This window comes from Empidonax traillii, unplaced genomic scaffold (genome assembly GCF_003031625.1).
Source record: "Empidonax traillii isolate 1590-97213 ecotype Southwest subspecies unplaced genomic scaffold, ASM303162v1 scaffold20:size5563877, whole genome shotgun sequence".
NCBI lineage: Eukaryota > Metazoa > Chordata > Aves > Passeriformes > Tyrannidae > Empidonax > Empidonax traillii.
The window spans coordinates 5383950-5406874 of NW_020955213.1; the positions used below are offsets into that span (position 1 = coordinate 5383950).

The 22925-nt window shown below is 42.8% G+C and overlaps 1 protein-coding gene across 2 annotated transcripts in view; it reads right to left on the minus strand.

Annotated features, from left to right (window-relative positions):
• Nucleotides 1-22925, minus strand: part of FGF13 (fibroblast growth factor 13) — a 121324-nt gene that overhangs the window by 52072 nt on the left and 46327 nt on the right. Inside the window, exons 1-2 of one of the 2 annotated variants that reach the window (XM_027899850.1) lie at nucleotides 3852-4522; nucleotides 1731-1841 (exon numbers count right to left, since the gene is read on the minus strand). In XM_027899850.1, the coding sequence (XP_027755651.1) occupies nucleotides 1731-1841; nucleotides 3852-4038 (298 nt within the window). In that variant the 5' untranslated portion in view covers nucleotides 4039-4522. Of the gene's footprint in view, nucleotides 1-1730; nucleotides 1842-3851; nucleotides 4523-22925 lie in introns of those variants that run through there. The other variant, XM_027899854.1, reaches the window with a different exon arrangement.

A 22925-nucleotide genomic window follows, 5' to 3' on the forward strand; every position in this document is an offset into this window, starting at 1 on the left:
CTCTGACCAACAGCATAATCAGTCTGTCTTACTAGTTCCATTAAAATATTGCAATTAAAATTAATTCAGGACTGCAGGATACCCAGAGCCATACACTTACCTTGAATATGATTTTTTTTTTTTTTTAATGATAAAACCCTGCTCTGTTATGCTCAGCTGCAATTAGTTCTGGGATACTTCCATTATATTTAAGTATTCAGCATTTTGGAAGGCTGGTATATAGAAACAAGGAGGTTTTATAATTTGTTTAATAATCTATCAGGTTATGGTCAATTTAAGGACATAGTGAGAACAAAGATCTTAGAAAAAGACATATTTGTATTAAAAAAAAATCAGTATTTGCAATTTCAGATATTTACTCTGGTAAATTAAAAGTTTGTAGCAATATCACACTGCGATGGAAAGAGGAAGCTTTGCCTATTTTCTCATCTTTTTTTTAAAGATAATTAACAGAATTACCCCAAAAGCCTGAACAATCTGTAGTGATTTTTAAAATCTCAAATATCAGGTCATTCACTTGAAAGAAAAGCACTGTTTAAGGTCCATAAGGACCATTCTTAGGGTACATTTTGGGCTGCCCTAGGAGAACTGCATGAGGTGGCAGTAGCCATCACCTTTGCACTGATGTGGTGTCTGCAGGTGATGATAGGACCCGTCCCCACAGGTCCTCACTGTCCCTTATGGTCAGCACCTTCAGGGGCTGCAAGGGGAACCTCCTCCCACAGGGAAACCAGCCCCCTCCTCTCACTGAGAGGGTAACACAGAGATGCAGAAAGGACTGAAGAAGATGTGGGAAAAGGATGGGAGCAACTGATGGAGTAAATAAGACACAATATTTTCTATTGCATCGAGTGCTCATTCTGCCATATTTGAGTGCCCTGTAAATTGAAATGATGTTTCACCTGCAAATGCTTTTCATATGAAATGATGGCACTTAAATCAGTGCTTTTTATTAATTAACAAGGAAGGTCTGCATGTTGATTTTTGGTTTGTCATCTAAGTGGCCTGAAATACCTTCTTAAAACTCCTTTCATTCTTTACAAAAAATGGAGTTTAAGCTAAACAATACAACTATGTGAAACCCTTAAATATTTTATTTACACACACCAAATCTATTCTCTAGTCATCTTGTCCCGTTTTCTATTAATTCTCAAAGTTTTAAAAAATTTCCAACAACCAACAACCAAAAATGCCCAAAGCTTCTTCACAGAAAGGCTGAGGGAAATCTGGTGGAAAGTTGATGGTATAATTAAGTTTAGAGGGGGTAAAAAAAAAAAAAAAAGAGAAATGTGAACTTTAAAATGATGGTGAACTCTCATTGTGTGAAATAACACGGCTCTGTTTGAATGAGCCCCTGTTTAAGAGTGGAGATAGCGTTATTCTATTTCAGGCACTCTGAGTAGGCGAGCAAATTTTCCCTGTTGGAAAAAAAAACCCTAATAAAATCCAAAGGACAGCTACGAAGTTCTCTAGATTACCATGGAGATAACATTTGCTTTGTTTGTCACATGTGTCATCATTACCTCCTCTAGTTCATTATTTCTATAAGTGATTTTTATCTGTGTTTCTCTCAGACCCAGTAAGTCTGAAGGACTTCTGTGCTGTGATCCCAGCGTTAGTGCCACTTCCACTCACTCAGCCATCCCAGGACAACAATTTTGATCAGACCTATATGGGAAGAATGACACACCACAATTCACAAACACACCATTTATTCTTGTGTCACTTACTATAACTACTGTCTTCCTCTTTTGTTCCATCAATTGTTCCATCTGCTTGCAACTGCAAGTGGTATCCTTGCCTGCTGTATAGCTTTGTTACTATACCTTTAAGCTGAGGCTCTGTAAAAAAACAATAGTGAGATTAATGTGGGAAATCCTGATGTGCTGTTCCAAACAAACATGGATGTTAAAAACAAATCTTCAGGTTTCTTCTCAAGGCTGAGATAAGAAAAAGACCCAAAACAAAGGCAGAGCAACCGGCTTTGCAACACTTTTCATTCAGGCCGAGATCAAATTTATGTCTATGAAATCAATTGCCAAAATGATTAAATGCCACTTTCAACTGCCATGTAAATAGCACAGTAAAATCTACTTCCAGTGAATACAGATTCCAACAGTGTCCTGCTTGGCCTCAGGAGCTCAGCCCTATCTCATTTAAGATTAGAAACAAGCTGGCAAAGAATGTATTCTGTCTTTTAAAAAAGGTGTGAATTCTTAGATGGAGAGGAAAAGAAGACTATTACGATAGCACTAATAGGAGCCACAGAGACAGTTGAGAGCCTAAATATATAGCAACAAACGTTTAGCACAGGAACTGCTGCAGCCCTAATAAACAAACCCCATCCCTTGCTGCTCCAAAGAGTATAGAGCCTCCAAAGAGATAAACTACTCAATGAACATATGGAAAATGGAGGGGGAAACCCTGAAACGCAGCAATGTGTGGAACTGAAAAATAAATATTACCATAAGGGCTGAGGTAATTACCTCATCAACTAGAAGAAGAAAGATCAAAACAACACAGAGTTTGGATAGATTTCCTTTTTCATAACCATCCTCAGATTCACAGTCAGAGAGTGAGATATCTCACAGGGCTTCATACCATTCCAGACCAAAAAGTATACAGCAGCAGGGTATACAGTATGCTGTGAAGTGTGTCATTTAAGATATCTAAGTAATGCATCAGGAGTAATTACAAAGAAAGGTCTACGTCCACTGAATCTCAATGACATCTGCATTGAAGTTGTTTCACACAATTACGTTTGTCAGGAGCTGATGCATCCCTGCAGCTCGCTCCACATCATCTTACTTTATTCAGAGATAAACACACTGTGAAGATATGGTGTGTCATTTCCACCAGTCTGGAAAGTGTGCCTGGATAAGACTTCTTATGTTTGTGATCAAAGACATCAGGAAGCTCTGCTACTGTACTTCGTTTTAGTAGGGGTTGAAAGCAAAAACTTACAACAGTTTGCATAAGTGTATTAGTTCTTATTAGCAACCTTTAATAAGAGTACTGATGGATGCACAACTCTTATCTGCCAACTTTTCTGAAAACAAATTATTCCAACCCTCACTTTGGCTTTTTAGCTGTTTGCAAACTGTGAACAAGGCAGCTCTTCCGTGGCTGCTGAGCAAGGTGGACAGGTGGAGTAGTTAATGGCACTGATGCTCCAGCACAGCAAAGCGAAAGCAACATTACCAGAGGGTTTTGCTCCTCCCACATACAAAGCAACCCACTCAGATCAGGGACTGTGTCTTTGTGCCTGATCTTTTGCACCTGTGACATAGAGAACATTGTGTCTGCAGGGCAGCTGCAGGTATGAGATTCCTAGAAAGGAACAGGGTGCTGAAGCAGAACTCTGGAAGGTGCCAGTGAAAGCAAAAAGCCTAATCTGCAATCAGGAGATAAAGCACTACACGGGCATTCTGAGAAGCGGGACAACAAAAACAGATCCCTAGACCACTAAGTTATTTAATGTACAACTGAAAGAGATGCATGTGTGGCAACTTCCCTACTGGCATCTCCCCCACAAATAAATCCCATGTGTTTGCACATGTGTATGTGCAACACAGAGACAGACTACCACATTACCAATACATGGGTGCACACAGGTGTGCAAGTGAGACAGACAGCAACAGTGCGTGTTACCCATATAAACCAGATGAACATGACCAGGGAAGGGACTGGCATGGCGTACCATCAGATGATACAAGCCAGAGCTGGCAATACCTGCCACGTTCATTTCACCAGCTCTGAGACACCTGTCCCCCTTTCCCCGCACCTGACACACATCCCAGCTTCCATTAAATTAAACAAAACAACCCCCCAAAGATATAACCCTTGCCAACCTGGTCGCCTTCTTCGCCTTTTCTTGGAGCCAAAGAGTTTGACCCTGGAAAACACATTCAACTTGTTCTTGTCGCAGCTTCCCTTGCTCTTGCTTGGGCTGTTGACACACTTACAGGCATTGGACTTCTCCCGCTCCCTGGCTTGTCTCTTCTGGCGGATCAGGGAGCTGGCGATGGCTGCAGCCATGGCCGCCACCGCCCCGGCACCACCGGCGGGTCAGGCACGTGGGGTTTGCTGGCCGGCCGTGGGCGCCGCAGCCAGCATGCTGCTCGGCCCGTCCCCAAGGCTGGGGACGCTGCCGGGCACCTTGGCCAACGCCACCCACCGCCAGTCGGTTGGGAGCCCAGGAGACACCGGCGGGATGCTCGCACCAGAGCCCCAGGTCGGGGTGCAACAGTTTAGCTCAAGCGTTTTTGTCCACTGAGATCTTCCCCCTTTTTGACTTTCTGATGCTTTTTTATTCCTCCCAACTTCTAGCAGGGGAAAGTTTGCAGGCAGAGGTGAGCGTTTCTACGGAGATCACGTAGATCACTTGTAAGACATCCCTCTGAGCTTCTCCAGGCGCACTATTTGCATGCAGACATGGCACATCCACTTGGTGCAAGATCATTGCATCTCTCCTAGCCCCAATTTCTCCAGTTAACTTTTCTCCCCACCCATCCCCTCCCCATTCAAATCCCAGCAAACACCTGTTAGACTCCAGCAGGGGCTGTCCAGTTGCAGGGGGGGTTTCTGGATCCTTTTCCCTCTTCTCCCTTAAGAAGAGATCCGGAGCAAGTGGTGGTGGAGACACTGGAGTGAGGTGCAGATGCCCGGCCCCTTGGCCGCCGGCTGCTGAACGCCTCGGGAAGCCTCTTCGCCTTTGCTCCTCACAGGTGCCGCCGCCAGCGCAGATTCCCCTCCACGGGCACGTTCGGCTTTTGCATCGCAACACTTCCCACCAGACGGTAAACAGCCAGCGTTCCCCTGACGCCTGGGCGCCGGCAGCCCAGCGCTGGGACTGCAGCAGCAGGAACAGCAGCAGGAGCAGCAGCAGCAGAATCTCTCCGGCAGCGATGCGGGTACCGCGCACACCCCCCGAGCCGTGCGCTGGGTACAGAAATGAGGCGACGCAGCAAGCCCCTTATCACCACCCTTCCCTCCTCCTCCTCCTCCTCCTCCTCTCCCTCCTCCTCCTCCTCTCCCAGGCGAGGGAGCGAGCGGGAGCCCTGCCCGGTGGCGCTGCGTGCGGAGCTGCGGAGGGGCCGGGGAGGAGGGGGCTCGGGGCGGGCAGCGGGAGCGCCCCAGCCGGACCCACGGGCCGTGGGTACTTGCTTTGGACGGAGCCGCCTCCTGGGGAGGCGCAGACACCCAAACAGACGTGACTGCGATGAGCAAATAGGTGGCTCCGGGTCCTCGACAGAGGAGGGAGGATACCTGGCTCGCAGCAGGACGGGGTTTAGGGGGACCAGGCAGGTGGCCTCTAGCCACAGCTCTCCCCTGCCTTTGCCTTATCCTTACAGAATGGACCCTCTGCTTCACTGATTTATTGGAGGCTTTTCGCTTCTCTTGCCACTCCTTTCCTTCCCTTGCTCTCAGCTCATTTTGTAGCAGATTAGAAAATCTTCAGAGAGCAATTTCCTTGTCATTGCCACATTCTCGTTCTTCCCTTTGTCCCCCACGATGCCTCTGTGTCCTCCGAGGCCAGGCTCTCATGTCAGACAGGTTTATTCACCCCTGGCTAAGTGTGAGCCAGCTGTGATGGTACCAGGGCAGGGAAAAGCAGCAGTGCCAAGATGCCTGGCCAGAGCCTGGCACTGCACTGTAGTTAATGCCCTGCACAGTGCACACTGAACCCTGCACATATCCATGCCCCAGGACATAGGAATCAGGAGGTCCTGGAGGTCCCTCAGCAACACATCCCCCGCTCTTCAGTATGCTTTCAACAGCTGGAGCTAAATCAAAGTCAATTCAGGCTGGAAACAGAAATCTGCAGCCCTGAAGGCAAACAACAATTGAAAGAATTTATCCTGAGGCTGAGGGGGTTTGCAGCCACTTGCAGGAACTGAGACAGGATGGCATGTCCCTGTGGACTGGTTCCTTGCAGGAGCTGAGCTCAATAGGGAACTGCAGTGGCAACAGGCTTTGGTCATGCAAGTCTGGGAGCTGCATCCTCTGTGCCCTGGGCCAGCTCTCCTGGGGCTACCGAGACAGCATCGATGTAGATGGGTTGGTGTGACAGCATCAGGTTCCTGATGTGCTTTCAGACTCAGCCAGACTTCTTAGGATATCTGCCCTTTCTTCCTCTCCTACGTGTGCCCTTGGCACAGCCAGGTCCTCTCTTCCCTCTCTGGGGTCACACATTCTGATCCCAGGCAAGTGCAGCAAAAACCATGCCACCCAACATCTTCAGAGAGCTCGGTTCCAAAAAAGTTTGCTGGACCTCTGCCAACATTACAGTCCTTCCTTCCACTACGAACAGTTCGCAACAGGTCCAAATCTCTTTCCTCCAACTGGGAATTCCTGCCCCAATAAAACATGTTGTATGTCCTGGCCCTAATAACAGAAGTGCCCGTACTGTACAAGTTTGAAGATGATGTCTGAGAGCAAGAACATTTTGTGCCATCACAGCCTGAGACCTCGACACCTGACACAGTGCACTGAATTTGGCAGCCCCATATACCCATCCACAATATCTCTTTTCTGCAGGAAGCACGTGTGAGTACATGTACACTGACATGTTTATGTATATATACACACCTTTGTTTATGAGGAAGTTTATGGCATGCACATATACATATTAAATAAATACTCCTAATTTCTTACTTGAGTTTAACAGTAGGGTAAAAATAGCTATAATTCACAAGTTCCACCACTATCCCCATCTGCCAGTCCACATAAGACATGTGAAATCCAATTCAGGAGACAGCCAGTTTGGATATTATTAGCAATAACTCATCCTACTCAATTCACCGGTAACGTACTACGAATTTTGCCATCTTTCCACTTCCAATACAGTCATGAGTGAGACTTGTTTTTCCTGAGACTCACCAATTACTTCATAAATATTCCCAGTTAGGAAAGCAGCGTTTGATCTCCAGATCAAAGTGAAGCTGCCTCATTGTGATCTGTCCTATAGGTCACATTTCATTTTCACAATGACTAACCAGAACTCAGAATTAGGCTAACCTTGAAAATCCTGGGGAAAAGCAGTATATAAAAGCACTGTTTAGGATATCTTTCTGCCAGCATTCCAGCCTGTATGCTTAAAATCCATAATGAAAATTCATTTGCACAAATGTTCCTTGACAGATAACTAAAGAGCGGAATAAAAATAGCATATATGCATAATCAGATTTAAGTTTCAAAAAACAGTCCTTCAGGTTTTTTTGCATGATCAACCTCTCCAACTATCGGTACTCCTACAAACACGTCTTCATTTACTATAAATGGCACATGAAAATGAAGATCTTGTTGTGAAAACGTTTTTGGTACAGGACAAGTCTTTGGACTACTTCAGTGTTCCAGACATAAAGATCTCAAGGAACAGCTTTTTTTTTCTTTGGAAAGCAAGAGCTGTTCACTCCCCACTGAGCTAAAAAGGTAAAATAAAATAACATTCCAAGTGACTTTTTAAACATAGAAGACAACCAGACTCCTTGAACATAAATTCTCTTCCTTTGTTTATGGTCACATTTAAAGCTAAAGGGTAAATTGCCAGTCCCATTAAACACCTCTTAAGAAATCAGTATGGGGCAGACTTGTACAGTTACTGTCAGGGACAGTGCTGTGATCTCCCTGGAGCTGGGATCTGACCCAGAAGCAATTCCACCATTTTGAAGTAGACAAAGATCTCATCCACTTTTGATTTATAATTTTTCCTCTCAGACATCTGTTGAGTTTTTCTGATGATTATTTCCATGATTCTGATCATTAAAACATAGATGAACCTTTAGGAGTTGCCTGGATTGGGCAAAAGTAAAGCCTGCAATTCAGTACCCAAACCAGGACTAGCCCTTTGACTAATACAGGACATGGTTTTCAACCAACACAAGGTGTGCTGCCCTGACTTCCCAACNCCCCCCAATGGCCCAAACTGCAAGCAGTGGTGGCTCTTTCATCAAATTAGAGGAAAGTGCAAACATTTTGGGTTTTGCTCCATCCTCCTTGAATAATTTTGTGCTGTGGCAGCAGACCAGTGCTGTTTGCCGTGAGTTTGAATCTATCCTGAGTGCAAAATATTTATGTCGGGTCTTATCTACACAGGTAGATGCTGCACAAAACAAACGCTGCACAAAAATCAAGACCAGATGAAAAATCCTAAGCTAGCTCCAGTGCTCACTGTCATGAAACAAGCTGAAAGTATTGACAAACCCCAGAGGCTGTGCAGCATGTCCATAGCCCCCTGCAGCCTGTGAGCAGAGGGACTCATTTCCCTCGTGTGCCGATGCTATTTCGGCACATGAATGTCAGCAGATGTGATCAGGCTGGAGAAGGGAAGGGGTGGAGGAGACACTTGCCATCTGCCTGTTCAAGTGCACTGGTGATGGGCATGAACCCAACATGTGACTCATTGAGGGACCCAAGCTCCTCTGTGCCCTGTTAGAAGCATTAATGATTCTCAGGACATGTTGCCATAAAGTAGAGATTACTTCCAGCACCTTGGATCAAAATATTCTACCCTCAGACTAAACAGCATGTTCAATTTTTTCCTCTTCCCCTATAAAGAAGTAGCAAAAGATTTATACCAGGTCCTATTTACACAGTTGCTGGGCAAAACAAATGCTGCATGAAAATCAAGGCCGGAAGAAGAAAATCACAAGCAAGCTCCAAACCTCACTCAGTCCAGCATAAGCTTCAAACCACTCCTCTACAGTTACAAATTTGAAGCTGCTTTGGTGTAACAAAATAAATGCAGCCTGGCATGGGGTGTCAGGAGTCCCTCCCGAGGCTCCTTTGTTCTTGCTGGGGTAGCACACTGCTGCTGTTACAGAATAAGCAGAAAAAAAAAAATGAAGCTTAAGGACTCAAACCTATGGACTATTTCCACTGCCTACACTCTCCAAAAGTAGAGAATTATTTTCTGAAAAGCGCCACCGCAATCTCTTCTCTCTCTTTTCAGGATGAGATAAACAAGACTTCCTCCAGTCAGGGATGACACAGCAGCACCGAGGCCCCCAGTGATTTTTTTGCTCTTCTAAGTAAACAAAATTACTATTCACCAGGAAGCAGAGCTGTTCAGACCCAAGTCCCGCATCACTTAACTCCTCCGTGAAATATCCCATGGAAATGACTCAGCCTTTCCTCTGCAGCTCCAGGCTGGACACACGCACTGCAGAACGGTGAGTGCCTGGGTGCTCTTTGCCTGAGGGATGAGCATGGGCTGCTGGCCAGTTCACTACCCCTGAGAGCCCAATTTTCCTCTAGATGTGGGTCAAATAAGAGTCAGCTGGAGGTTTATTTCTGAGTGCAAGGTGGAAAAAGGTATTAGTGGCAGAGCTGAGCCTTCAAGCAGCTCCAGAACAAGAGCTCAGATTTGAGGATATTTTAGTAACAGATCAACTGGCCTACCTTAAAATTAACCTTAATAGTAAAGAATGGCTACAATGACCAGCTGCAAAGGGAAGTGTTTTTATGTTGAGAGCATAAGGGCACCCGTAAGTAGCAACATGGGTGTCCCTATGAGTGTCTGTGCCATGGTACTTTGCAGAAACACACTGAGCAGCCCTGCTCAGAAACAGGAAAAAAAATCAAAATAAATTGCTGTGACACCAATGTAGACATGCCATCTGGACCCATTTTGTTTAAAAGTTCACTTCTTCTTCAAGGGATTAAGCAGCTGATTGATTTCTGTCTTTCACGATACAGAATCATGAATCCCAACACCAGAAGAGACAACAGTACAACTTCTGCACAGGACTGGATGTGCCAAAACTGGCCCCCATCCAGCAAAGCAGAGAAACACATCCCCGACTTCAACATGAGTCATCTCACTAGGACTACTAAGATATTTAAAAAGTAACTATGCAGCTGATGCATTACAAAAGTTTCTCACATTCTAATCCCATTCTTTTATCTACACAAGTCTGCTAGGACAAGATCCTCTGACTCTGACAAGAATTTGGGTCTCTTCCTCATGACTTATATGACCTGCTAAATGCTCAGGATCACAATGACACTGCACATCAAGAACATCAGTTTCCTCTCAGACTCTCAGAGAAAACACTATTAGAAAACCCCCATTTCTTCCCCTTCCTGGCTGTGAATTCCAATTCATTTACAGCACTGTCTCAGTCAGAACTTGATTTGATCTGACCTGGTAGTGCAACCATTTTTGGAAAAGGAGGGCATTGTTTGAAGTTAGAAAAATGGAAATATTTTTGCCTAGCTTAATCCATATTCAGTCATCCCAAAATGTCAACCACAAAAGATCGTCTATCCGGCGCATAAAAGATCAGTGCCAATCAGCTGGGAAAGGTCACAGAACAAACAGAAGAGATCAGCTCCCACAGCTCTGTGGGCTCCCAAATTGGGAACATGTTATTCTGGTGTCTTGGGGGGCCCAGCCTGAGCCAGGAACTTGCAGCAGTGACCAACAGACTTCTCTGCCCACCACAAAGCCATAGCAAACTATACTCCCACATCAGTATGCACAGAAGTATCTGTTCATTCACCTCTCAGCATGATGACTCTTGGAAACATCAATGTAAATGACAGCTTATCATCCCTGAAATATTTACATCTCAGCATGGGACAGGCAAGAAGCGTGGGCTATGTGCCACTGTCAAACTTAACATAAGGCCACTTTACACATGACAAAACACTGTAAATAGCCTTTCACATAGCCAAGGCAAGTTGCCTAAAAATTGCCACATTACTCAAATAAGATATTTTCCCACCTTTTTATAGATCTGATGGCTCAACCTTTGCCAACAGCTTGACGAAAACAGACTCAGTGGGTCTCCAGTGAGTTGTAGCCCCTGAGAGTTGTCTCCCCCTCCCACTGCATCCAAGCATTTCGACCAGCTTCTCACAGTCATGGTCCCTGCTTTGCTCAGAAGCCAGTTTCTGCCCCACTGCTTGACTTGACATAACTACAGTGTCCAATCCCCCGTGATCATGTCATGGATGCCAGATTTGCTGTTTCCTGTTGCTGTGTTAACTTTGTAAGGCTCATCTGTTCTCTAATAATGAAACCAAATTACCTGGGCTGGGGTCAGAAGAGCCTGGCAATGGTTTTCTGTTACTTTTACCTCACTGCCAAGATCATGACACCACATTTACACAGACAAATGAGAATGGGAGCAGAGCTGGTCGCAAATGAAAGGGACTTAGAGGAAAAAGTGCCACGTCCTAGATGGAAGCGGGGCTCTGTAGGAACTGGAGTTAGACCCTGCACTGGGTCAATGATGCTCCTGAAAATGTGGAAGTGGAGCCTTGCTCACTCACTGTCATGGAACTGGTACCAGTTTATCAGAACAAAATGCTGGTCTCAGTTTCCGTAACCAGAAGGAAGGAATATCCTTGAGGATTAGGAAAAGAGCCATGAGCCTGAACTTCCATTCTGTCTCAGTTCTCCAAGTAATAGTGATGTGACAAAACCTAAGATCAGTTATGCAAAAATTGGGTTTATCTAAGTTCATTCGACCAAATATCTGGACTGCACAACAAAGAAAGAGCAGAGAAAGGCATCTCCTGTGGCAATTCTTTCCCATACAAAACCCCATCGTTATTTTTACAGCTACATGTAGGAAAACACTACCTCTGCTTTACTGAACTACTGCTGAAGGGTGATTCAGACTGTAATCTACGTGATGAATCTTTATGACACGTAACATTTACCACCATCAAAACTAAATAATCAATAAAGGTCCATGTAGCTCAGTGTCTTGCTTCTGGCAGGGCTCAGTAATACACGTGAACATAAAACCAGCCTGAGTAGTCGCACTTCCCACACACACACACACCTTCCAGCAATTGGCCTCCCGACAACTCCAGGCCTAGCAGGAGCTGCTGTTGGCAAGAGCAGAGTAAAGGTGACATCTGGAAATCACAAAGGGATTTAGAAATGAAAAATACAATGTATCATAAAAGAACTGAAGGGAATTCATTACAATAGGTTAGATGCACTGTTTTTGCAAGCAACAGCAAATAAAAAAAATATTGGCTAGCAAACAGGAATGAGAACCACAAGCCAGCATTTGCTGTATGTGATTTAAATAGGTCTGAAGACTAGAAAAAAATGCGTATGCAAATTCCACACAAGCAAATTAGAAGAAATTCAGAGAATTCAATTCAGAGAAGGAAGCTAATAGCAGAACATCTGCTGCCGCTCCCAATATTTGCATTAGATGGTTGGGTACATTTCTGGGAACTCAGACCTCAACAGAAAGCACAGAAAAGTTCTGTTGCTATGCAGAAAAACTTTGCTTAGAAATCAGAGAAATAGATATGAAGCTTCCCAGGTTCAGCACTGTTATTCCTCACTGAAGTCCAGCTGAACTGCAGTAGGAACACATTTGCTCATACAGAGACTCCGTAACTGTCCACCTTGTAGCTACATTTCTTCCTAAAACCACCACAAAATGAGTACATTAGGCTCAACAAGTAGATACAAAGATAATACCGTGATTTTAAATAAATTAGCCATCCATAAATATGGCCTTTGCAACTCCTCAGTCATACAGCTAAATCATGCTGAGCTAAATTCACAGGAGACCGACACCCTATTGAGCAGATGATGATGTATCATCAGGATTTCTGTCCTCTCCCTTCAACCCTGATCCCTCTGTTTATCATTCTAATTTTCCACCTCTTCCTCCCAGGATCTTCTTTCCTTGTTTCATTAAAAATTACAACATGCTTCTAATGAGCAGTAGCCACAAAACCCATCAGTATCTCGATGTCCTTATCCTTTAGCTGAGGTCAACTTTGTCTTGTTTACAAACAAATAGTTAGTTTAGCTTTATCTACAACACAACATGTCAAGGCTTAGGAACTTTTCCTGGGAAAGAGAGAACAAGGAGCAGAATTAGATTCTAAGGCACAGCAATAAGCCTGCTGGATTTTAAGAAGTCATCCGGGCTGATGTTTCAGTGTAATAATTTGAGCCATTCTACTCTATTTCCACATAACATTCTACTCTACATTCCACATAACCATAATGAATGAAGACCTCCCTGCATTTTCTGCTTCCTATATAGGGCAGTTATGAGAGATTAAAGAGTCTAATTGTAAAAGGAGCACCTGTGTATACAGCTGCTGAGGTGATGTAGCCATATGGAATTAATTAAATTCCACAGCACTATGCGAGGCCTGCAGGGATGCCCAGGCAGTTCCCCTCATATGATGGGAGCAAGATATGGCTCCCAAAAGTTACTGGTATCTGCAATCCCTCTGGACTGTAAGTGTAACTGGACATCTCAAACCTCTGCAAATATGGGTTCTACATTCATACAGACACAAATACAGACTTTTTTTCCTGCCTTTCTTCTTCCTGACTCCCAAATATGAGCAAATCCAGAATGTTTCAACAGCAGACAAAAAACAAGGTATCAGAGTAGAACTGTTAATCTCGGAAGAAACTTTCACCTCCCACAGTACTTTCTTTTTTTCCCATCTCTGTAATATATGAAACATCTTACTCAGTAACTACATTTTTAAACCATTATTGCCATAAATTTTAGCCTACTTAAAATGCTCTGATATAAAGTCTTTTCAGGAAGCTTTCAGCAAAATACAGAATTTCCTCTACAGGAAGCATGCAGTAAAACATGAATTTGTAAACAGTTACAAACCAAACAAATGGGACAGATTTCCAGTACTGAAAGTACTGCAAACAAATAAAATCACTAAAACCAGAAACAAGAGGGACACCTACAGTTAGTCTGGGTAACTGCCTCAGCAAGGTCATCCACTTTGCAGTTTTGTTTCGGTCAGTGCAGATATTTAATGACAACAAACGTCCGCGGTGCCTCTATCTGTAATTAACAACAGGCTTGAAAGGGCAAGGTTAAGGCGACCAAGGAAGGCTGCTGGGATCTTGCACTGAACGCGTTTTGTATTTAATCGGCACTCGGTGCCGTCCCCATCGCTCCCGGCTGTGCCCGCCACAGGAGTCGGCTCGGGGGGCTCCGGGAATCACGGAATGGGACAGGTTGGAAGGGGACACAGTGGATCATCTGGTTCAACCTCCCTGCTCAAGCAGGGTCATCCTAAGGCACGTTGTGCAGGATTAAGACCCCAGACGGGTCTTAATAACGCCGGCGGATAGAACCCGCCGCTGTCCGCGGTGCTGAACCGCGTCGGGGCCGCTCCCAGCCCGGCTCCATCGCCCCGCACACCTTCCAGCTCCGTGGCTCTTTACACCAAGGTTACAATCAAACACCAAGGTTCGTAATCAACCGTATATTGTGGTTATGCAGTGCACCCCCCAAAATCTAAACTACGGCAAACTCTTTTGCCTGTTTCAGACTCATCTTTACCGCCATCATGCTATAAAACTTAAGAGCTTTTGCAGAAGAGAAAGGCAGATCCGGATTATATATGAAGTGACTATATTTTGTAAACACCAAAAACATTGCAGACTGCTTAATTCACATTGCACACTTTACTATACTTAGATTTACTGTATTAATTTAAAAGAGAAAAAGAAACATGGATGCCGCATGCATTGTCATAGAAGTTGATTATTAATGTTGTTCTTTCTAATACAGAATGATATATGGCCCAGAGTTAGTTATTATCTAACTCTCACAGTTAATATCTAATGTTCTGTACATGCTGTCTATCAGATTATTGTTTGATATTGGAGTATTTTCCAAGAGTCCCTGGATTTGCTTTTATCTTCTAGCCGTAGGGCGTTGGTTCTTACGTACCACATGCAGAGAACACACTTTTTCGTTATTAAAGAAAACTAAATTACACCATCATAAGCCTTTAGCTAAAACATTTGCAAAATAATAGAGAAATTAACATGGGTTTGTATTGAAAATGTTTTCAAGTTACACCATAACAAGATTGCCTTCAGTTAAGGTTAGGCACAGTACACTGAAGAAAGGCAATTAGGAGAGAACTGGAATTACCAGGTCTTTTCTCTAAAGCAAGGTTTATACCTGACAAAAAGCTTGGGAACAAAATTAACTGAATATGTGGCACAGATGGTTAAAAGGCCATAAAATCAACCTGTTTGACATCTGAAATACATATTCAATCAGGAAAAATTTGCCAGTTCAGCAGCATATTCAGTATATTTCCAGTCCCAATCAGTAGGAATTAACAGTAACACATACCTTGTCCTTCTTAAAAAGTATTTTTTTTAGAGTTACCAGAGAAAATCCAGGAAGCTAAAGAACAACCACATTCTTAATATTAAGAAATATTAAACTCTAATTTCTTTATATAGTTTATAATCTCTACAGAGGATTAGTTGCCAGGAAAGACCTTCTAATTTTTTCCTGTAAAAAATATTGCTTAAATACATCTTACCTGAATAAGACTTTCTTATCCCCAAAGCCATGCTGCCTTACAAGCTGCTCCTACCCAGGCAATTGCAGTCTACATTTGAAGCAGACACACAGGGAGTAGATCAGAGAAAGTTTAAGGCATATTTAAAGTATTCTCTAAGGTACTGGCCAGAAACATCAAGCCCATACTCGCGGTATAGAGAGATCATTAATGGGCATTAGTGACAGACCATTATGACTTTCAGAGATCATTAAAGATTCATAATGTAGCTGCATTGTTCTGGCAACATCTAACCATTTCTTGGACATAAATGTACATTTCTCCTACATGATTTACTTAAACTTATTATTTTTGAGTGTCAAATTTTATTTTCTGCCTCCTAGAATTACAAAGAATGGCTGTAACAGGATCCTGCAGTACATTACGCCAGCCGTAGGAGCCTGGTGCTTGGTTTATTTGATGCCCTTTATTGTAAGGCATTTTGCAACAGGAACAGCTCAACAACATCCATGAGATAGAATATCTATTATATTTTCTTTCTACTTTAAATAAGCTGCATTATTGATGTATCACAAATGTTACAAGTACAAAATGCACTTAGAAGAATTAAATCTGCTAACAATTCTGAAGTAATTACATTTTGAAATTGTTAAGCTTTACCTCTGCCTTTCAGAAATGTTCACCATTTGATATTTGGATATAGTGAAAAATATTGCAGATATTCTATTTTGGGTCAACCAAACCAGCTACTCCTAATGCAGTTCTGACAAGCAAAGAAAACACTGAGATTTGGTTCTAAACATGTACAGTACTGCAAACACTGTGGTCCAAACGTGATCACAGTTATACTTCAATTGTGCTAATTAAAGGCTAGATTTGAATTTTCTCTTGCTGAACTTGACCGAGACCTTATTTAACTTATCTTTCCTCAGCACAGCAAGCTAAGCCTGTGCTCACATATTCTGTAAGTAATGCGATTTAGGCAATTTAGAAGCAGAGTCAGATTTCAAAGTCAAATACTGTCTCTTAAGTGTGATTTGCTTATTGTGGAATCACATAATTACAAGTAGTAGAGAAGAGCTATTAAAAAAAGCTCTGGCTCTTCACTGGGAGTTACCACTCCCTCCAAGATGTGTTTACAAGTCACATGTGCATGAGCTTGGTTTATTTTGTGGTGGAATTTGCTCATCTGCAATGAGCAAATACCAGTTTGTCTACTGGGAGGAAAATCACCAAACTCTAGCTCAGGAGCAGTAACTTCTCAATTCCTCTAACTCAATCCCTGGCAAATGCATGAGATTTGCTAAGGATCAGACCCTTAAAGTCATAGACAAGCAAACACCTTCCAGATGCTGAGCTTTAGGTATTAAAATGAGGTCTGGCAACTGAAGTCTCCAAAACATTTTAACATATCTTAGCATATATGTTGCGCTGAATCTAGACCTGAAAGGTGAAGCTCACCAATTTAGTACTAATAAACAATTTTCTAAAAATAACATTTCAGTGTGTCTACTAATACACAATTACTGCTTATGTATATGGAATTCACAACAACAACTAAGCAGAAACATACCATGTGGTGAATTTCACAACTTTCGAATAGTCTCTGTTTGCTATGCCATGATTGCGTGTAATCAAGCTGTGAGTATTGGTTATATCCAAATACATTGTACAATTAAAACCAACCTTATACCACACCAGGAAAACTGAAATGGGGCAAAAAAAATGAAGCTGATTCTTAGATCCCTCCACTTGGAATTGGCACCATTTTCAGGAAAAGAAGTCAAAAAGCCCTGTGGAAGAACATCCACAAGTCCATTTGTAATTGCCTGCTGAGTTCTATTGATTTCAGACAACTGACCTTGAGATGATAGGCTTTATGTCACCCATGTCAATTATTGACAGCAGTGAAAAGCCCAAAGTGGCTTCTGCCTTGCAATTATAAACAAGGTTAATCTGCTTGTAAATGTAGTTCTTTTCTCACAAGTAACAGTGGACTGCCAAAGCCTACATCAATTTGTAAAAATATCTTCCTAAAGTTTACATGGATCTTATTATGACATCATTATTTTGTACTCTTCAACTAGCTCAAGAATGGTTTAAGCAGTTCAGAATAGTTCCTAAGGTTTTACTATAAAACTGGAGTTGTACAGTGACAAAATCAGCCTGGTTCAGCTAATCTTTATCCCCATCTAGTTATTAATTGCATATTAACCCAGTATGCTGTTTTTACTAAGAAATGGAAAATACAGCTCATGTCTAATCTCCACTTTGTTTTGATGCCTTTATACCAATTATGTGCCTTCAACACATGACTGGAACCACCTGGTATGAAGGAACACAGCTCCTCCGAAATCCCTGCATTAGACCAGCTAAGACCTTACCTCTGCTAGAGTATCAGTTACCTCTGTGGGGTGTCTGTTAAAAAAAGCAACTTTATAGTGTAGAAAAAGGACTACAAGCAGAGTTTGCAATAAAACAGCCATTTTTTTATTCTTCTCCTTATGTATCAGTAAAAATCAAGCTGCTATTTGCCACTGGAGGACTCCCTGGAGAACTAGAGATTGCCACAATAGAAAAGCTGCAGATGACTGATGTGTTGTACTGGTTTTAGCTAAGTTAAGTTTCCTCATGGTAGCTGGTATGGGGTTGTGCTTTGGATTTATGCTGGAAATGGTGTGAATAAGGCAGGGATGTTTTTGTTATCTCTGAGCAGAGTTTACAGAGTTAAGGCCTTTTCTGCTTCCTCACCCCACCCCACCAGTGAGTGGGCTGGGGGTGCACAGCTGGGAGGGAAGACAGCCAGGACAGCTGACCCAAACCAACCCAATGGATATTCCAGACTGCATGGCTCAGCATATAAGCTGGGGGGAGAAGAAGGAATAAGGAGAAGAAGGAAGGGGTGGACATTTGAAATTATGGCAATTGTCTTTGCAAGTAACCATTACATGTGATGGAGTCCCAGCCAAAAGCAGTGCATGAGTGGACAACCAAGAGGAAGGGGAAAAAAACCCACAGTTTGGAAAGGGCATTTACATTTCTAACCATCTAAAGAAAAATGCTCAAATTAGCCCTCAAAAAAGAGTCCCTTTAAGGCACAATTTGATCAGTTTATCCACTGTATTATGTGCCACAACTATTCTCTTTACAAGCAACCAGAACAGAATATTTGGCAGGTTCCAGTAGGATTTGTGCCTTCATGTTACCTTGCTGAGTGGTTTGGGAATAGTGCAGCAAGGACAATATCAAGAACTCTCCTCCCAGAAAACACAGCCCCACTACTAGAACAGTGCTTTACCTTCTGTGCACGTTCTCCACAACAGACAAACTTTCAGTCTTTTGCATTTAAGCAGTGATGCAGGCTGAAATAAGGGCTCAAGCACTGCCAAAGAAGCTAGCATAGGCATTCCTATTTCATAGAACCTTAGTTTGCAGTTTTGAACTGATCTTGTCCAGAAAAAATACAACAATCAGGCTTGACCTTACAACCTGGAATCCAGCAACAAAATCCCCAACCAGCTTGTCAGGCAGGAAGAGGCTGATCACTCAGGTTCCACTTCTGCTGCTGCTGTTATGACCAAAGAATCTCAAATGCAAAATATGGCTGAGCAAGCACAGCATTGCTGTCTCAGCAGTTCTGCAGCAACATCATGCAACATTGAACAGCAGCTACAAGTGAAACTTGCCAGGGAAATACGGATGATGACTGTAAGAAAGCTCCTGCCTCCTTGTACGTGGGGGCAATAAGGAGAAGAGAGAACTCTCAACTGCTGCCCAGCCAGAACAATACCCATTTGGGGTTCTTGAGCCTGTTGCTCTGCACAGACTATTGTTGCATTAGTGATCATTATATTTTCATAGTTCTGTTCAGCTTTATGTATTTTAGCTCCAAAGCAAAGTGACTCAATTAATCGAATTTTATAATTTTCTATGTGTTTTGTAGTAGTAACAGTATCATATGAGAATTTTTTTTTCATCTGATTGCATTACCCTGTCATGCAATTCCAACTAAGGAAGAAACCTGTTAAATAGTGAAGCTATTTAATATTTTGATTCAAGGAATGTTTCAGTTTCTACTTTCCAGTGGGAAGCTGTGCAAAGTCAGTGCAGCAATTTCATTCCTTGGCTTCATCTGCCACCTGGTGGTAAAACCCAGGGAGCAGAAAGCAGCACTTTTATCGAAGGACCCAGCAAGTTCCAACATACACCTGCAGTTAAGTGCTGATTTTAAGGGTGCAAGAAACAATGAGCAGACCTGCAGTAGCCAACATCTGTGCAGTTCAAGTCTACACACAATGTATCATGTTTTAAAAAATGCTCTGCAGCTAAACCAATGTTTCAACAGAAAGGGCAAGCTTTAAATTCGGATTTTTCAGTTTATAATCTGCAAGCTCGCAAGTATCAGAAATTGTCCCAAAAATTTATAACATTTTCGACAAGTTCCTGAGCCCAACAGAAGCTTAAATTCGAAATCAGGACTCGGAGTCAGACACAGGACTGAAAACAGGAGAGTGTGAGAGATGCTTTGATACCTGCCTGCAAATAGCTGGAAATGTCCTACTGTTATTCCATAAGAATAAAGCAGGAAAGACAGAATCAGAACAAGCTTAAACTTCTGAAACTATTGTACTCTTTGGAATATAATGTTTATTTTATATCCTATGCAGAACATTTTAGCAGAGTTGCAAAACAAAGTATGCCAAAAGTAATTTCTATTTTCTCATTCTGAAGTCAGCAGCCCTTGTTTGTGCTGTCCCACAGGACAGGATGACACTGAAGCTGCCCTGCCAGGGCGACCTTTTATCTGTGTTGTGTCACTTTGCAGCTGTGAGTGGGAAAGTTAATATTTATTAGCAGGAATTGGCTCCTTGGTGGAAACCTAAAGGGCAAGTCTGCTTGTCTGTGCAGGGATACTCAGACTACCTTGGGTCTTGCAGCATTGCTCCTATCAGCACACAGAATGCTTTGTCAAGCATTCCAAAGATGCCCAAGAAAGCACTGAAACACCCAAGGACAGGCATCTTGAATCATTTCCACCTCTGATACATGGGGAAATGAAGCAGATCTATCTTAGGCTACTGGCCAGTGCTGCCTTACAGCTGTGCTACAGCCACATGCCAGGGAGGCAGTGGAGGACAAATATTTGCAGAGGCTTTTGGCAGGATGACTGTGTAGCAGCTCAAAGTCCCTGCTCCTTGCTTGGCTCTTACCACATCCCTAAAGAAAAATACAGAGCAAGCACTGGGGAAAAAAAAAAAAAAAGACTTACAAGTATTCTTAAAGTCACCTACGCATTTCTAGGAGCCCTGTGGAATTATATCCTTCTGACACCTGGAAAGCAAATTTCAAGGACACTGGCAAACTTCTAACTCAAGCACAGTTTTTACTTAACTTGTCAAAGATGAAAAAGGAAACACAGTAAATGTGTAACCCAAGCCTACTCATGACAGCATAATCCTACCCATATCTGGCACTCCAGGTGCTGGAGATCAATTCTTAAAGCTAAAGGGACTGTTTTCCCTGTTTTCCATCACAGATCAAAACTAAGACCAATCTTTCACTAGTTTGCCTGTTGATGGAAAAGAGCTGGGTGTTGCACCTATGCTTGTGATGGGATTTGCAAAAACACTTAAGAGAATTGGGAGCATAAAAGCCATTACATTTCCCTGACATGCATTTATTGAGCTCCCTGAAGTGCTTTTGAAAATCCCCACTGAAAATCACATTGAGACAACGGCAAGGAAACACTGGGCAGACATCAGGGATGAGGGGATCAGCAGAGACTCCAACTCTATCCCCCTGGGATGAGGCTCCAGCAGCCCAGATGAACTGAGTCTGGAGGTGACCACCTCCCTACCTGAGCATACCCAGAAGTCCCTGGTCCAGGTCAGACTCAGGTATGGAGCATGCAAAGCCTTGTCCTGGGCAAATGGCAGGCAGCCCGACCCCAGTGGCTGCAGCGTTCAGGATCAAGCAGATGGTTTGGAAATGACAGTGCCTCCTGCCAAGTCCCACCCGCTCTGACTCCTCTGTTTCTGCATTGCCCATGCCATTTGCAAACACTCTGTGCAAACACAGCTCACAAGAAAAGCTCTTCTCTCAGCAGTCTACAAGCTTTTACAGCCAAAATCAATACACACATCAGTGCTCCTAAAAGTAATTTCATTTATCATAATTAAATAAATTAGCTCTAATAAAATAATGATTTCTCTATTTACCAGGGGAAAGCAGTGGGTTGAAAGCTATTTATTTTGACACAATTTTGGGGTTGGGTCTAATCCTTCAGATTTTATTCTTAATTTCTCCTGATATTTCATAACACTGTGAATTATCATTATTTTCCTGTGATAACGCAAGAAAATAAACTGCTGTAAACATTGATCTAAGTCCTGGGCAGAAAAGGATGAGAAGACATCCCTAAATGTGAGTCAGATGCAGATGAAGAAGTGTCCTGCACTGTTATGCTTCTCATGGGGAGTTGAGCACACAGGAAAAAGCTTGTTACTAAAAGATGCTTAGTATGTTTACCAGAATCAGAAGGATAAACCTTTAGCAGACAAAAAACCTCTAACCACTTATTTTGCAGACATCATTTTGGCCTTCTTTCCTCATTAGGCAAAAAACCCCACGATTCAAGGACTCAAAAGAACCTCAGTAAAGCATTTGCCACTAGAGGAGGCTATTCCATAATATTTTTTTTCCACTGACACAGCTGCACCAGGGAAATTTCAGTGGAGAGTTTCTGCAAAATCACCACTACTGCTTTCTAGCTAGTCCTATTGTGATCTCCTGCGAAATCAGCAAATTTCTCAGTGGCTGTATTTGTACTTACTCTTGAGCCAAAGAAAAAATAAATCCACAAAACTCAGAGAGTACATAACCTAGGTAATTTCTGTCCATTTTAATATGATAGTGCTTTAGAAGCTCTACAGATAGTGAAAGGGAAGATGCTGGTGAACAGACCAGGGGCTTTCATGGACTCTGCAACAATCCTTGGCAGAGAAACTTCAACTGGATGAATTATCAACGAGGTCCTATCATCAGCAAGTGCATCAGTTTTCTTCACTATTTTCTATATTTTTTTTAAAAGTCTTTTGAGCACCTGAACTTCGTCCTCAGACCATCAGACTCCAAGAGAACAAATCCTAAATTTTGTTACCTCAACAACTGTGTGGTCTTGCCTTCTGCTGCAGATCTGAATAGAACCAAACTTTAAAACATCCCAACTTTCTATGAAACAGGTTTGCCCTTTCCAGTCTGGTCTAGGTATAAACAGATATTAAGGGAAATGGGCCATGTAATTCTATTGGACAAATATTGAGCTCATAAAACATCTCTGGCTGATGGTCCCAGAAATAGATGCCCTTTCTCCATCCACAGAACAAGCATATTTCAGAGGAGATCAGCACAGCTATGGGAGAAAGGTTTGTCCAACAACCCCATTTTTTGATGTATCTATCCTAGGCTGCTGTACCCTGTGGTACCACCTTTAGAGACTTCTTGTCTGCCCTTTAAGTTGAGCAATAGAGGCTTGAGAGACTTGGTTTTTTAGGTCACAATGCCCTATATTCAGGCAAAGCTCATGGACAGAGAGGGTGACAACTGAAAGTTTCATCCATGCTTCCAGA